The sequence below is a fragment of the Rhodamnia argentea genome, chromosome 11 (genome assembly GCF_020921035.1).
Source record: "Rhodamnia argentea isolate NSW1041297 chromosome 11, ASM2092103v1, whole genome shotgun sequence".
In the NCBI taxonomy this organism is placed as follows: Eukaryota; Viridiplantae; Streptophyta; class Magnoliopsida; order Myrtales; family Myrtaceae; genus Rhodamnia; species Rhodamnia argentea.
In genome coordinates, this window is record NC_063160.1 from 22,686,914 (window position 1) to 22,703,282 (window position 16,369).

The window sequence follows — 16,369 nt, forward strand, 5'->3', positions numbered from 1 at the left end:
AAAGAAGATGTTTCTTAGAAAGAGTAGCTAGTGGATTCCAATTGTGAGAGAGTGAGAGGGCTTTTCGGTTACATTGTAAAAAAAGAAAAAGAAAATGAAAAAGCAAATGAGAAGTTACTAATTGATAAAAGGGTTGAAATCACTTTTGCCCCTTATGTTTTTCGCTCTTTACCAATTGAGTCCCTCGTCTTTTCAATTTACCAACTGTTGGCACCTAATTCTTGACGGTCATGTATTTTATGATCTCCTTAAAAGAGAATATGTTTAATCAGATAAATATGCACTTTTTTCTTTTTTATTTTACTTGATTGCGAATTATAAAAGAAAAAGAAAAAGAAAATATAAACGGATGGGCCTCACCTGCGCCGTTCCTCTTTTGATTTTCCCCTCGCATGGGCCCGTGCCTACACATGGCCATTTTCAATAGGGTGAGATCGTTGGTGAGTTGGCGAAAGGAGACTGAAGGAGGACCCACAGGCTCCATCGCCCGTTGCCGCCGTCTCGATCGCGCCGATCAGTAGCCTTAACCAAAGCCATTCGACGACCACCACTAGCCCAGCATCCTCCCGCCTCTGAACAGGCAAGCTTGAGTCCCTTATCCTGTCCTGTTCCCGTAGGAACTGTGACTGGGCTTGTCCTCTTCGTCGTATATGCGTGTTAGGTTTCGAAAGGACCGACTCTCGTTCGTTTTCCATGCGCCGTTCGTCGTTCGTTTCGCAGCCTAGATGCTAGTTCGGCATCTTGATTGGATTAAACATTTTGCAGGGCACCACGAAGGGTTCCACGGATGGCTGTTGAGGCCTTTGGACAACCAGGGCGGGTCGCTTATGGACGGCCACTGGTGGAGGTGTTCTCGGTGGAGCTGCGCTTGAACAACCCTGGCGGCAAGCTGTACGGCATAATCGCATTCACCGACGGCGTGGGTTGTCAATACATCTACGACCGAAAAAGCCAAAAAAGAGATGAGGGCGATAGCGGTTCGGCAGCTTTGTTGAACGGCCCAGCTGGAGGCATCTCCGCCCTTGGAGGCTTTACGATTGATGTGGATCTCATGGATGACATTAAAGGGCAGTTCTCATGGAACGTTTACGACGTCACTAATGTGTATGACAGGCTCTTACAGGAGAACGTCAATGGAAACACGGGTTCGGCGATAGTGAACTACGCCGTGTTTCTTGATGCAGCGGTAGCTATTGTGGAAGTCATACTCTTTAATGGAGATGGGAATGACCCTGCCTACGTTTATGGACAGATTACTGCTCGCAATACCAACTTCACAAACGAAAGTACCCTCTTTCAGAAGACTCTGGACGAGCACAGAAGAGTAAGTCCTGGGAAGCACATTCCTTTGTCGAGATCTGTAGTAGCTGTGCCATTGAGCTCTTCCCTCGTGGTTGGGGCGAATCTGTTAGTTCACAGTGGGTACAAACGTGAGAGCGAAAGGGAGATCGCCAAGGGCACTGCAGAGTTCCCTGCTCAATCCTTTGGTACATTTGAAAGGGATATTTGGGGCAAGTACGGTATGATCCGAGTGAAGGTCACTTGGACTTTAGTTATTTAAAATTCATATGCTGCTAATTAAAGTTGTAAGATAGTAATAGTATGAGAATCGAAATTTGGTTGTGGATTTTACTATTTGGAGCATGGTTATGGTTTGAAGAGAGAGGTTTCTATACCTCTGGCGTTGAGGTTAAGTTTAGTTGCACTCTGTTTGAGGTTGTTATGTTGGGCCTTAACTCTCTGATTGCTCGAGTCCTAGTAGTGTTGTATCGGCGACCCCTTTTTGGTGTGAGCTGGATGCACTGTGGCTCGCGAATATCAGTGAGGCGCTTTCGCATGCTTAAAAGCGCATTCAAAGACCCTCGATGAGGTTACTTTAAAGCATCCAGAGACGTTGACGAGACTGTTGCTGAATTCATAGTAACTTCTGCTATTTTGCTTCTGTTTGAAATGTTCCTGCCAGAGAGTCTTGGAGTTTATGTATAATCTGAATGTGTTCAACAAAAAGTGGGGAAACGTGCTGGTGCCCATTTCATCAGATGGGCCATTTTAGCCCGTGTCCCATGAATTCTGCTATTTTTGAGATACTCTGTTTTGTCCATTCTTTCCCCGAAGCAAAATATTAAGGATTATTCTTTGTACTTATTTACGTGAGACCATATAGAAAAGTCCTTAGAAGATGTTGGGTAATGTAGACTCTGGCTCAAGAGCCAAAAAAAAAAAAAAAAAAAACCGTAGACTCTGGCAATGTAAAAAGTCTTGAACAAGTTGATTGCCTTACTTTGTTATTTGGTCAGAACAAGCCCGACGGCAGTAAAGAGTGCCTTTCTAACTTGATTTCTGGTGCATCTCTGCGTGACGAAATTGCAGTCAGCTGGTAATTAGAAGAATCTTCAATCGGAGCAAATTGGACATTCAATTCCATATCTAAGACAATATTCCAATGTGAGGTTGCAGAAAAAGTGATTGACCAGGATTTGAGGATTATATCTACAGGCCAAAGGACAAACTGATCATTGCTGTCCGTAGAGCAAAATTATCTAGAAGAAGAGGCTGCAAACACAAGGAATTGCTTCATGAATTCCACGTTTACTTCTCACTCAAGGCTTCCTACTTGGAAGCAGTCTTATCTCATTCTTTAGGTAGCGCTTAATTACAATGATCTCGGTGTTACCCAAAAGCAATAAAACAGGAAAATAAGAAAAAGAAAATGAGAACCTTTCTTACAGAAATGAGTACATATGTTTACAGCAAGGTCATGAACCGACCAGAGGTCATCTGTATCTTTAAGCTTTATCAGTATACTTATTTACGTGAGACCATATAGAAAAGTCCTTAGAAGATGTTGGGTAATGTAGACTCTGGCTCAAGAGCCAAAAAAAAAAAAAAAAACCGTAGACTCTGGCGGATCATGATCCACGAAGGCCACGAGGCTTTAGGCCTGGCTTATGCTGCTGATGCACCTGAATGATTCCAAATGGCCACGATGCCTTTTCAGGTAGGACTTGTGTCATGGTTCAATCCAAAAAGGTAAGGCCAATGTGGCTGAGAGAGAGAGAGATATGGGTATAAGAGGCTTTGACACTATCTTCGGCAAGCAGCAGACAGGCGATGTGGGGAATGTCGGCATTGATCTCTTCTTTGAAATGCTATTTGAGAGCTTGTCAAAGGTATCTTCTGCTGTATGATTAGCTCACACTACTGTGGCACCCATTAGCATTATAATCGCCAATTTCTATGATGATTCCCATTTAGCTTATGTATGTTGTTTTGCCTTGGCAGTCTTTGTTATTCTGTGTTGCTCATTGAAACCTATCCCTATTGGGATGACATGAGATCAATTGTTTTGAGCACGTTGAAAAGTTTAAGTGTTGGCAGCTTGTGTGTCACGTGTCTTATTGGAGATGTGATCCTAAGTTCTAGCTGCTGAAACAATCCAACCTTATATCATCTACTTTTTTACAATCTCTGTTTACCATAAAGTATGCAACTGGATTTCCATATTTAGTTGCTGAATTTGTGTTGAGCATTACCAATCTTTGCTTTGTTTCTAGATAGAGCGGCATCACATACTTCCAGTTTATTTTCTGAACATTAGAACTCTTTACTTTGTTTCTAGGTAGAGCAGCATCGTTTACTTCCCGTTTATTACCAAGATGTCCAGGTACTTCGCTATTTCGTCGAATTAATTTCTGATAAGTGAGCCGTTATATTGTTGTGAACTCCTGAAGGATAATGAATTATCACTCTAGCTCATATTTATGCACAAATGATGCAATGCGTCAGTGGACAAGGAAAGGCCAGATCTGATGTCTCTGAAAATCCGACTACTCTTTCATAGGTCATTAGAGTACAACAGGTATAACAAAGGAGGGAATAATTATCATGAAACAGTATGTAAAATATCTGTGACCATGCCAAAAGAAGTTGGTTCTGAACACATCCTAAAATACAAAATCGGATTGTGGCCTAAAATTGGTAATGACTTGGACTTTGATGTGACTCATTATCTAATTTGACCCTTCTGAATTCTCTTTAGTTCTGGGAGTGGCAGTGGAGTCTGCGTAATTTGTTTTTCTTTTGTGGATCTACATATTATAGAATGTGCCAAGGGAGAATGGTTTTACAAATAATGACCCCTTACTCTGGCTTCTCTTCTGTATACAGCACAGCTATCTCCCTTTTCCACATCATATTCTGCCCAGTTTTGTTTTGTTTTGTTCTGTTATTTTAATGATAACACTACCTTTTGCAAGGTTGATGGAAAATGGTGTTGGCATCTGGGCAAAAGTTAAGTCTGATGTGTATATCATAGTCTTCAGTAATCACACTAGTTTTAGTTTTAATGGGATTTAACTTTTGATTGATTGAAAATGAACTTTCATAGTCTGGCATGTCGAATAGCCTTAACTTTCATAGTCTGACTTTTGTTCGGTGTTGACATTTACTAGATTGATATAAGTGTAAATCCCCATCTTCCTTCGGAGTACATAAATCATCTTGAGAACCCCATGGAAATTATAGATGAAGCCGAGAAAGCTGCTGAGAAAGACATATGGAGCTTGATGCAGTTTACAGAAAATTTGCATCGGCAATATGGAAAAGAGCCTCATTTCATGGAAATTTTGTTGAAGAAGCTTTACGTGAGAAGAATGGCAGCAGACCTTGGAATTTCGATGATCTATGCTTCAGGAAAGATGGTTGGAATGAAAACAAACATGACTAAGCAGGTTTTCAAACTAATGACAGATTTGATGGTATCTGATATGCACAGAAATTCATTGGTATCTGAAGGAGACCACGCATTCATTCTTTATCATGTTTGGTTCTGATATTCATCAGTCAACTTGCCTTTTTCACTCGCCATCTTTTATGAGGAAGAATCTCACATATTGTAAATTCTTCCGCTTGCCTTCATGTACAACCATATTGAATAGGATTGTTAGTTGGGGATACACATTGAGCTGTCTACTATGCCTCTACGCTGTTTTGGCTGGCTTTGGTCTTGAAATCTTATTTATCTTGATAAAATACCAGATGGCGATGAACATTGGGTTCTTTGGTCTTCTCAATCTTCAGCGGTACAGTTATCAAGTTCATGGAATTACCCAAACATTAAGCCTATATATTCATTAATGATCTCTGGATATGTGAGTGCATACATTACTCATGTTTCTTCAAAGTTCAAGTCGCCAGTCAAATGATTAGATATATCTGGTTTGCGATTTACTGCATGTTTGATTGCCTCCTGTGTCTTTCCTAAGAATTATGAGCTTTGTGTCTATCATTCCCTACCCATATGATTATACGTTGTTTGTATCTAGAGATTGTTTGTTGAATTTCTAGGCCGGACAGAAGGTGGAGTTTTCTTTTGAGGTTGATCTAGTTCTTTGGATTTCGTTTTGCTGTTGATTATCGATCAATTTATCCATCTCCTGTGTAACGTAATGGAGGCCGAGCTGCTTTTGGAGCTTCCAAGAGAGCAACTCCTGAATTGGATTTTTCAATGCTTGGCAGAAGTATATGCTTCATTACCGTCTCTGATAAAATACTAGATATACAGACACAATATGTCAACTGTTCTCGCTCCAGCCTTTGACTGCCAAACTCTATAATGCAAATTAAGATGGCTTATATGCATCAGCGGCTTCACCAAAATTAAGGCCAGTTGGCTCTACGTGGTTGTGGTGTGTGCCTGGGGTGATCCCACACAAGGAAGGCTAGATGACTTTCCAGGAACTAACATGAAGTTGGTCTAAATGCGTGCAGACAGTTTAAGGGTAAGAGAAGTATAGTTATTTGTTATTACATGGGAAACATCTCTTCTGAACGCTGTCTGTCTGCAGGCATGGAGGTGGCAACATTGGGAGGTAGGCTCAATGGAGTGCCTGGTTATGAACATTACTGCAGTATATATACTTTCAACAAACAGATTCACGACCCAGTAGATCTACGCAGTGCTGTTGCTGAATTATGGGTGAAGGGGGGCATAGTGTAAAGGTACTTTCTGATATCTGTACATGTATTATTGGATTCTCTGATGTGTAGTTACGATGGCCATGGGTGGCTTGTTTTAGTTTTTGGTGACTAGGTTAGCTCCATCATTTTTTTTCCTTGAAATCAAGTGTTAGAGTAAGCTGTTTGTTCTTAAGAATTGGGCGGTTGAAGAACGGTGAATTGTGGAAAGTTGTAGAAACTGACGTTACATGATGTCAATCAGAATCGCATTTTCTGGCATTCGCTTCTCGTAATTGTCGTCTGTCGTCGCCGTGTTTGCCCGATTGAACCAGCATCACATTTTCTGGTAATCATTGGTTGGTTTTCACGGTGGAAGTAATTGTGAAAAGGAAAGAGTTACGAAAGCGCGATTCAGACATTCCTCGGACACCGAGTGTTAACTCTGTAGATTCGTAAGCAATAGAAACAGAGAGATAAAAAAAAATATCTTCAAGAGAGGAGAGATAAGGCTTAATCTTATTCAAATCTTTGAAGCCTTTTAAATAGGCAAGCGCATAACAAAAACAGCTTCAAAATAGGATCCATAACAACCATGATCTCCATAAACCAACTACTCCACTAACTCCTAAAAACAAGGACAACTAAGAAACAAATCAACGTGCAGAAAAAGAAAGACAACTTCAACTATCCCTCCCGTAAACTGATGTTTGCTAACATTCAGTTTAAAGCCTTGACTGTTTTCAACATGCAAACACCTAGTAACCTTATGAACTTTACAAATCACTCCATCTTGAGGGCTTTGGTAAATACATCAGCAACCTGATCTTCGCTCCTGCAGTAGATTAAATCGATTGTTCCATCATTGCTAAGATCTCTCAAGAAATAAAACTTCACGTCAATGTGCTTGCTTCTTCCATGTAGCACGGGATTTTTCAAGAGTTTGATTGTTGAGTTGTTGTCACAAAAAATTCTAGTAGCTCTTGGTTGCTTGAATTGCAGCTTCTCAAGAATTCTCCTTAGCCAAGTAGCTTGACAAGCACAAGTTGTTGCAGCGACAAATTCAGCTTCTGTACTTGACAAGGTGACAATTGGTTGCTTTTTAGATGACCACGAAATAGCACCCGTCCCAAACATAAAGGCATAACCAGAAGTGCTTCTCCTATCATCTTGATCTCCTGCATAATCACTGTCGGTGAACCCTAGCAAATTGGACTTTTCACCCTTCTTGTAAAACAGCCCAAAGTTTCTAGTTCCCTGCAAGTAACGAAGGATTCTCTTGGCAACTAACAAATGCATTTCTGTGGGATTCTCCATATATCTACTGATTAAACTCACAGAATACATTATGTCTGGTCTTGTTGCAGTTAGATACATCAAGTTGCCCACATTTGTTTGTAAAGTGTGTTGTCCACCTTCTTCCCTTCATCATCTTTGTGTAGCTTTAAGCCAAATGCAACCGGAGTGTTCACGGGATTACAATCCTTCATCTGAAACCTTTCCATAATTTCTCCCACATATTTCTTTTGAGAAATCAAAATCCCATCACTCCATTGTAGTACTTCTATGCCAAGAAAGTAATGCATCATACCAAGATCAGACATTTCAAACTCATCCATGATAGACTTCTTGAATTCTTCAAACATGGCATCACAATTTCCCGTAAATACCATATCATCAACATACAAGCAAACAATGAGCATTTTTCCTTTATCTCCAACCTTAATAAAAAGTGTATGCTCATAAGGATATTTCGAAAAACCAACTTTAAGAAAGTAAGTCTCGATGCGACTATACCAAGCTCGTGGGGCTTGTTTTAGCCCATAAAGGGCTTTCTTCAATTTGTAAACTTTATGCTCATTTTCAATCTTAACATAACCAGGAGGTTGTTCGACAAATACCTGCTCCTCCGAGTACCCATGCAAGAATGCCGATTTGACATCTAGCTGGAAAATAGGCCAAGAATATTGCGCCGCCAATGCAACCACCAATCTGATTGTGTCATGTCTTGCAACCGGAGAAAAAACTTTTGTATAGTCGATCTCGTATTGCTGCTTGTATCCCTTGGCTACCAAGCGTGCCTTGTATTTGTCCACTTCACCATTTTCTTTTAGCTTTGTTTTGAAGACCCACTTTACACCAATGGTTTTGTGACCATTAGGAAGATCGGATAGCTCCCAAGTTTCATTTCTTTCAATGGCATCGATTTCATCATCCATCGCTTTTCGCCATTTTTCTTCTTTGAAAGCACTCTCAAAAGTTGTAGGGTCACGGTCTGAAAACAAAGCGAAATGAGTAATTGGATCTTCAATTCCAGTTACCTCATAGTCTTCCATCCAAGCAGGCCTTTTTCTAACACATCGAAGAGACTGACCCTCTTCTTCATTGACTTCAACAATTGTTGGTGAGGTTTCAGCTGTAGAAGTTGTATTTGATGGAATTTCGGGCATATGGGGTGCTGAAATTTGCTCCTGTTCAGCATCATTGTCATAAAGAACTTGGGTAGGCTGCTGCCTATTCCAATCCCAAATGTTCTCTTCATCAAAAACAACATCCCTATTGGTCACAATCTCCTTTGTTAGTGGATTGAATAATTTATATGCTTTGGATGCATCACTTACACCAAGAAAGACGCATTTTTCAGCCTTGTCATCAAGTTTCTTCCTTTTCTCATATGGGACATGGGCATATGCGATGCATCCGAAGATTTTGAAGTGGTCTACAGCTGGTCTTCTCCCACTTCAAGCTTCTTCCGATGTCATGTTTTGAACAACAAAAATTGGACTTTTGTTCAAAACATGAATACTCCAATTGCTTCCGGCCAAAAAGTCTTTGGAACTTTTCTTCTTGCTAACAAGCTTCTCACCATGTTAAGAATGGTTCTATTTTTCCTTTCGGATACACCATTTTGTTGTGGTGTATATGCGACCGTAAGCTCTCTTCGAATGCCATGCTCTGCACGTAAAACTTCAAATTCTTTTGAGCAATATTCGCCACCACGATCTATTTGAAGAGTCTTAATGGCCTTTCCTGCTTCATTTTCAACACGAGCTTTGAAGCATTTAAATGTGGAGAAAGCTTCTGATTTTTCCTGTAAAAAATAAACCCAAGTTTTTTTGGAAAAATCATCAATGAAGGTAATTAAGTATCTTTTACCTCCATTAGAAGATGGGTTTATTGGACCACAAATGTCTGAATGCACTAGCTGCAAAACATCCTTTGCTCTCCATGACTTTCCTTTGGGAAATTGAGAACGATGTTGTTTGCTAACAACACAATCTTCGCACACTTGGGAAGGAGTAGTAATTTGAGGAAGACCCGTTACCATGTTTTTCTGTTGGAGGGTCTTCAATCCACCAAAACTCAAGTGGCCATAACGAAAATGCCATAACCATGAGGGATCTTTCATTTCAGCCACCGGACAAGATTGAATACTTTCAATCTTTAATGGAAATAATCTATTTGAACTCATCCGAACAACGGCAATAGCACCTCTAACGGAATCATAAATTTCACAAGCATCCTTCTTAATAGTGATAACATAACCCTTTTCTTGTAACCGACCAGCACTCGGTAAGTTACTTTTCGTGTCAGGAACATACAACACATCGGAGATCGTTTCCACAAAACCATTCTTGGTTCTTATCTTAATATCACCTTTTCCCATCACTTTCACAAGAGAGCGATCACCAAAACTCACAGTAGAATGAAAATCTTCATTTAGATAAGAAAAAGAAGACTTACTTCCACTCATGTGATTACCGCAACCTGTATCCACGTACCAAATATCCGACTCGGAATTCTTTTTATCTTGAACAGTCATCAACAATGTTTCTGTTTCTTTCTTTTCAACCAAATTTGAACTCTCTCCCTTTTCTTTATCATGAGGCAGTCTAGTATAACATTCAGATGCATAATGGCCAAATTTATGACATCTAAAGCACTCTACCTTGGATTTTTCAAGATCTCGTCCTCTCCCTTTGCTTTGATATTGGTCATTATTGGTTTTGAAATTCTTGCTGACATCTCTGTTTCCTCGATCTCCCCTTCCTCTACCTCTACCTCTATCCCTTCCTCTGAAATTGAAGGAATGAGTATTAGTAGAAGCCTTCAACGCTTGCTCCTCCATTGTTGAACTTCGGTTCATCTTACGCTCATGGACCAATAAGGAGCTTTGCAATTCATCAAGAGAGAGTGCATCTATGTCTTTCAACTCTTCAATTAAGTAGACGACATAATTAAAATTTGGAGTCAGGGAACGCAAAATCTTCTCCACAATGGTGACGTCATCCATCTTCTCGCCATGGAATCGCATCTTGTTGCTAATCTCCATTGTTCTGGCACAATAGCTACCGACTGATTCTCCATCCTTCATTGCTAACGTCTCAAAATCTCGTCTCAAGGCTTGAAGTTGTGCACGCTTCACCCCGACAAAACCTTGATATTTCTTCTTCATAGAATCCCAAATATCCTTGGAAGTTTCTTTGCAAAGAATAGTTTCCAAGATGGGACAATCGATAGCCTGAAAGAGATAATTTTTTGCCTTCGGATCCTTCGACTTCTAGCTTCTAGTTACGCTTTCTGGGGATCTGTCAAAGATGTGCCTGCTGGTGGCTCTTGAATTCTCCATTCAGATCCTTCAACGACCGGCCAATACTCCTTTGATTGTAAAAAATTCTCCATTAGCATGCTCCAATGATCATAGTGACCATCAAAGCGTGGGATGGCTGCTTGCACAAAATTGGAATCTGTCGCCATTGGGTAAATGAAGAAAATAGACGAAAGAACTTATTTGTTGCCTCACGCGTTTTTTTTTTTTTCTCGGGGTCTCACGGCTCTAATACCACTGTAGATTCGTAAGCAATAGAAACAGAGAGATAAAAAAAAAATATATCTTCAAGAGAGGAGAGATAAGGCTTAATCTTATTCAAATCTTTGAAGCCTTTTAAATAGGCAAGCGCATAACAAAAACAGCACCAAAATAGGATCCATAACAACCATGATCTCCATAAACCAACTACTCCACTAACTCCTAAAAACAAGGACAACTAAGAAACAAATCAACATGCAGAAAAAGAAAGACAACTTCAACAAACTCGTGGCTTTCCTCATATTAGAACGAAGTAACGCCAATCTTTCTCTTTCCAATCTGTTCCCCTTCCGCTTATTTTTTATCCCTTCGTCCAATCTGTTTTCTTTCCTTCCCGAGGGATATCGAGGAAAGTGATAGCGATAACTAGCACGATGCGATCGTGTCCCGTAATGGGCCCTAGAAGAGCCGCATCGCCCTCCACTTAACACCCCCAAGCACCTCGGGCCGGCCCTCCGAGATGCAATGGCCCCTTAACACTCCCCGGGATGTGAGAGGCAAATCTCATGTCCCATCCCCTCTCGTCTTTGTCGGGCACTATCGGCGGTGTCAACATTGCCTCTCCAACTCGCCAACTCCGATACTACTACTGTCACGTCGTCCAATCTAAACTAAACTAAACCCCATTATCATCGTCATCAAGAACCTCCCTCCGGATCAAAACTCTTCCCTCTGCTGATCCATCCCAACCCCAATTCGAATGGCGGCCTTCCTATACCACCTCTTCTCCTCCTCGTCCCTCCTCTCCCTCGGCCTCTACCACTTGGTCTCCGCCACCCACAATCACCTCAAATCCCCCTCCACCTACGCTGCCAAGCCTTGCCACCCCCCCCCCCCACCCCCGCATCCGCTCCCTCCAGCTCTACCTCGCCATCTTCCTCCCCGTCACCTCCCGCCACCAGGCCATCTCCTCCACGGACTCCGACCCCCTCCTCAAGGGCTCCACCCCCGTCCACTGCTTCTCCTCCCTTCGGTCGGCATCTATCCTCCTCCTCTCCGACCTCCTCCACAAGGACCTCTTCTTCGCCCTTTGTCGCGACCCTCCTCCGTCGGATACGCGGGAGGTGAGTGAGGGTTCACGAGCCGATCCTTTTTTATAGGTAAGACCCCGGTTGTCCGCGGGATCTTTTGGGATCGCGGGTCTCTCCCAAGACCCGTTACTCGAATCGCGATGTCGGAGAAGATTTATCAAATATCGAGATCGACCTTAGTGTGGTCGAGTGGCATGTGCAATGTATACATGCAATTTGGAGTCGCCACCGATCAATTTATTGGAGGGTATGATCGGAAAACTCTACCGAGCGGTCGGGAGAAACCGTTCGATTCCGCGAAAACCAGAGATTTTTGGGTCCGGGGACTTGGTTACGCCGAGATTTTCATCGACGCCCTTTCGGTTACCGATGTTGAGTGATTTTCTAACCCGAGAATTCATGCAGATGAAATTTCGGGTGAGGTAGGCCCTAACGATTTAAGGTAATCATGCAAATGGGAATTTTACTATTCCTATCAATCACAATCAGAAAATTAAAAGCGCAATATAATCACAAACAGTCAAATCAGTCAATCAAGGCTCGGTATATCTAAAAATGACCCTATCGGCCCACGTAAATATCAAATTTAGAATCCAGGGGTAGTTCGGGAAAATTTAGGGCGGAAGGCCCGGAAGGGTGGAATGGTCATTTTGGGGTTCGGGACCCGAAAATCACAAAATTGGGGTCGGGCCGGTTGAATGTAGCAATTTCCCATTTTTTGTGATTTTATGAAATTTTTCTAATTTTTTTGAATTTTTTATTTATTTTCTAAAAATGTTGGGAATTTTCCGGATCGACACGGATCGACCCTCGAAGTCTCAAAATTTTCGATCCGTACTATATGAGTCCCGAATCGATCTAGAAATTTTTTAGAAATTTTTTGTGAAAATCTGGGAATTTTTATGAATTTTCTAAGTATTTTTGCAATTTTTTGGATTTTTGGAAATTTCTTTTTATTTATTATTTTTTCTTAATATTTCGGACCGGGTCAACCCGGTCCGACCGTTCGCAGACCCGCTCAAACCCTATACGGTGCCGTATATGTATTATCCTATTTATTATTTTTTGATTTTTCAAAACCAATTTCTAATATCTAAATATATCAAAATGGAATGGACGGCTGAGATTGAATCTAGAACTCATCTCAATCGTCGATTCGGCTCAACCAAAACGACGTCACATATTGACATCGAACGGACGGCCCAGATTAGATGTCCAGACTTCATCTCGGCCGTCGATTCCTATTAATCCAAACGACGCCGCATTAGACATTGAACGGACGGCCACGATCTAGTTCTTAGGCTCGATCTGAGCCATTCATCCCTACTGCATATAAAACGACGACGCTTCTAGGTCTTGATCTAAACGACGTCGCCTAACTAAATCAACGAACGGCTGTGATTCAAAATAAAATCTAATCTGGGCCGTTGAATCCCTTAAACTACAAAACGACGTCGTGCGGGTTAAAACGTTGGACGGTCACGATTGATCCTATAACTAATCCGGGTCGTCCGTTCCTTCTATGCCCTAAACGACGTCGCGCGGATTGACTAAAACGGCACCGTTCTTGAATTTTCGTATTTTCTAACTAATATACTAATTATCCGGAAATACAAAAAGAAAGATCCGACGGTTGAGAATCAAATCCCTCGATTTATCTCGGCCGTCGGATCGGATCTGAGTCGGCTCACTCGCGCCGGCGGCCGAGCTGACTCGGATCTGAGCTGGACCTATCAGCTCGTGACACCTTAGCTTGTTGACCTCTTGACCGCCATATCAGCATCGTCTTCTCCATCGCGACGACAACTAATGGACGGCCGAGAGCGTTCCGGCGAGATCCAACGGCGAGATCTCGCCGGATCGGCGCAAAACCAACGTCGATCGACTCAACTCAACGTCCAGATTAACATATGTGAAAATCAAGCAAATCCACTCACGGAATCAACGTCAATCGAGCTTGCACGGAATCGATTTCGCAAAACACAATCTCATAAATCGGGGCATAACAATGCGATTCAAACTTCAAGCACGTTAAGGTCAAGTTAAGGACACTTACCTTGGGCTCCGATCGAGCCCAGAGTTGCCCGATTCGCCGGCCGAAGTCCGGCCCGGGCCGCGATTGGTTTGAGGTTTGATCGGACGTAACGAGGAGAGATCGATGCAAAATAACAATGCGATCATGGTTAGGGAGGTTCCAAAACAAAAACGCACAAAATAATTTCAAGGATCGTGCTCGGAACCGTGTGATGCCATTGATGCACAGTGATGACGTTGGAAGTTCGACTTACCGTTTCTGGTGGTTGTACTCCGATTGAGCCGTGCCGATCGACTCCTCCTTGCTCGAGCGAGCTTCCGGCGACGATCCGCCACTTCGATTCGGCCTGGATTGGCTGGGCCGAAGTCACACAGGTTTGGTCCGAAACTTGAACCGGAACGCCTCGCGGGAACTTCTCTCTCTTCTTCTCTCGCTTTTTCTAATCTGTTTGATCTCGTGAGCGGAATGAACCTCCCTTTTGATCTGGAACCTTCTAGCCTTTTATACTCGATTTTCAAAAAATGCGCGCGCACGGGCCAAGCTTCGCCGAGGCTCTCACGTGCCAATCGCACGAGTTTAGGCTCGCCGGACGGTGACGGAATCATTAGGATTCCGTCCAACGTCCGTTAGGCCTCCAATCGTTCACAAACGAGCGCAAATTTGACACGGTTTGGGGATTTGTTGAATTTTGTGCCGCCGCGCCTTTGACTGGCAATGCCGCCGTCCTCCGGCGATGATTGGCTCTGCCGCCGGTGTCAATCGGAACTCCCGACTTCGAGGAACAAAAGCCCTAGGTTAATTGAATCAATTAATCGCGAATTGATATCCAATTTAGCCATTGAAATTGATCGTCCAAATCTGCAAATGGCTCGTGCAAAAGGTAGAAGATGACACTGTTTGGACCGGTTCGACCGGCGGTCAGACCGGTCCGAACCAGTTCATAAAGTGGATTTTTAAAAAATTTCAAAATTAATCCAAATTTACTGGGAATTTTTGCAATTAAACTTCAAAATTGGATTCAGGACCCTGAATATTATCTAAAAAAGTATTTTTGCCCAAAATTTTCTATCAATTTGCACAAAAACCCCAAATTTTCCAAAATTGCCAATTTGGGGAAAAACTCAATTGAGTGTCGATTTGATTGAATTGGATCATGAGGCCTATGCCAATCGATTCTAAATGTATGAAAACATAGGGGGACAGTCCAATTTTATCATGATAGTCCCTCAATTAAAAATAATTTCAAAAATTGGCAAATTGAGGGACTAAATTGCAAATACTTTGGGGATTTGGCCTAATTCGCGCAATTCATGCAATTGAGGGTGCAATTGACCAAATTAAAGTTCAAAGGGACTACAATTGAATGTCAAGACACAAAATGTGCAAAAATTGCAAGTAAAAAGACTCAAATGGTGTTTTTTGTGCAAATTCAACCTTAGGCGTTGTGAAGAAACACCTAAAATTGAACTCAATTTTTAATTTTTCATGAGGCCAATATGAAAAGGGAATTAAAATAAAAATATTGGACATTTTTTTGTATTTTTGTGACCTCGAGAGGTATTTTTTTATGAATTTTCAAGTATTTTCCTTTTTTCGAAAATATTAAAGAAAAAATGAAAAATATGAAAAATTATTTTTTGTTCCAAATTGGTTCCTTAGGCTTGGCCAAGGCTTCCAATGTTGATTTTTTAATTTTTTGATTTTTTGTGAATTTTTAGTGAATTTTGAAAAATAAAACTAAAGGAAAATTGATTAAAAATCAGGTGTCAATACCCTTGCCTCCGCCGCCTTCTTCCTCTAGTCCTCCTCCTCCGCCTCCTTCCAGATCTCCGACCTCTAGGCCAAGTGCGACTCCATCTCAGCCCTTGTCTCCGCCCTCTCCCTCGCCTTGCGCTTGCCTGCTCCCTCCCGCCTCTTTGTGGCCGACGTCGCCCTCGGGGCTTCCCTCTGCCTCCAAGGCCTCTGGCCATTGTAGACCGGCCTCTCACTCTATGTCGAGGCTTTTATTCCCGAAGGATGTCATAAGCTGCTCGATGTGATCAACGGGGTGGAGGGATCTACCAAGTGCAATTTGGAGGAGTCGAGGTTGAGGGCCATCGCCATTTTTGATCTTGTGTTTGTGCTTCATGTCATGGTTGGGTTAGTCACTGCGATGGTTGTTTGTGCGGCTGTGGCTAAGAGTGTGGGTATGAGGAGGATGGGGTCTTATGAAGCATTGCCTACTACTGGGGATAGAGATGCGAATAATCTTATTCAGATGAAGGCATTGTCCGGCACGCGGGCTTGACTTGATCTCCTCTTCTCTTATTGTTACTGGTAAGTACAGTATGATCCGAGTAAAGGTCACTTGGACTTTAGATATTTAAATTCATATGCTGCCAATTAAAGTTGTAAGATAGTGACAGTATGAGAATTAAAATTTGGTTGTGAATTTTACTTTTTGGAGTGAGGTTACGCTTTGAAGAGAAGAGGTTTCTA

At 42.0% G+C, this 16,369-nt stretch overlaps 1 protein-coding gene and 1 long non-coding RNA gene across 2 annotated transcripts; both read left to right on the forward strand.

Moving 5' to 3' along the window:
* Positions 1 to 424: 424 nt before the first annotated feature.
* Positions 425 to 16,369, forward strand: LOC115756855. Its single transcript, XM_030696821.2, has 4 exons — positions 425 to 509; positions 542 to 580; positions 766 to 1,537; positions 16,234 to 16,369. Exons 3-4 carry the CDS (start codon positions 788 to 790, stop codon positions 16,255 to 16,257), a joined length of 774 nt encoding a protein of 257 aa, XP_030552681.1. The 5' UTR covers positions 425 to 509; positions 542 to 580; positions 766 to 787; the 3' UTR covers positions 16,258 to 16,369.
* LOC125312794 lies at positions 5,196 to 6,237 on the forward strand. The gene is made up of 3 exons (XR_007196867.1): positions 5,196 to 5,217; positions 5,454 to 5,780; positions 5,847 to 6,237. It is a non-coding gene; the product is annotated as an uncharacterized LOC125312794 (long non-coding RNA).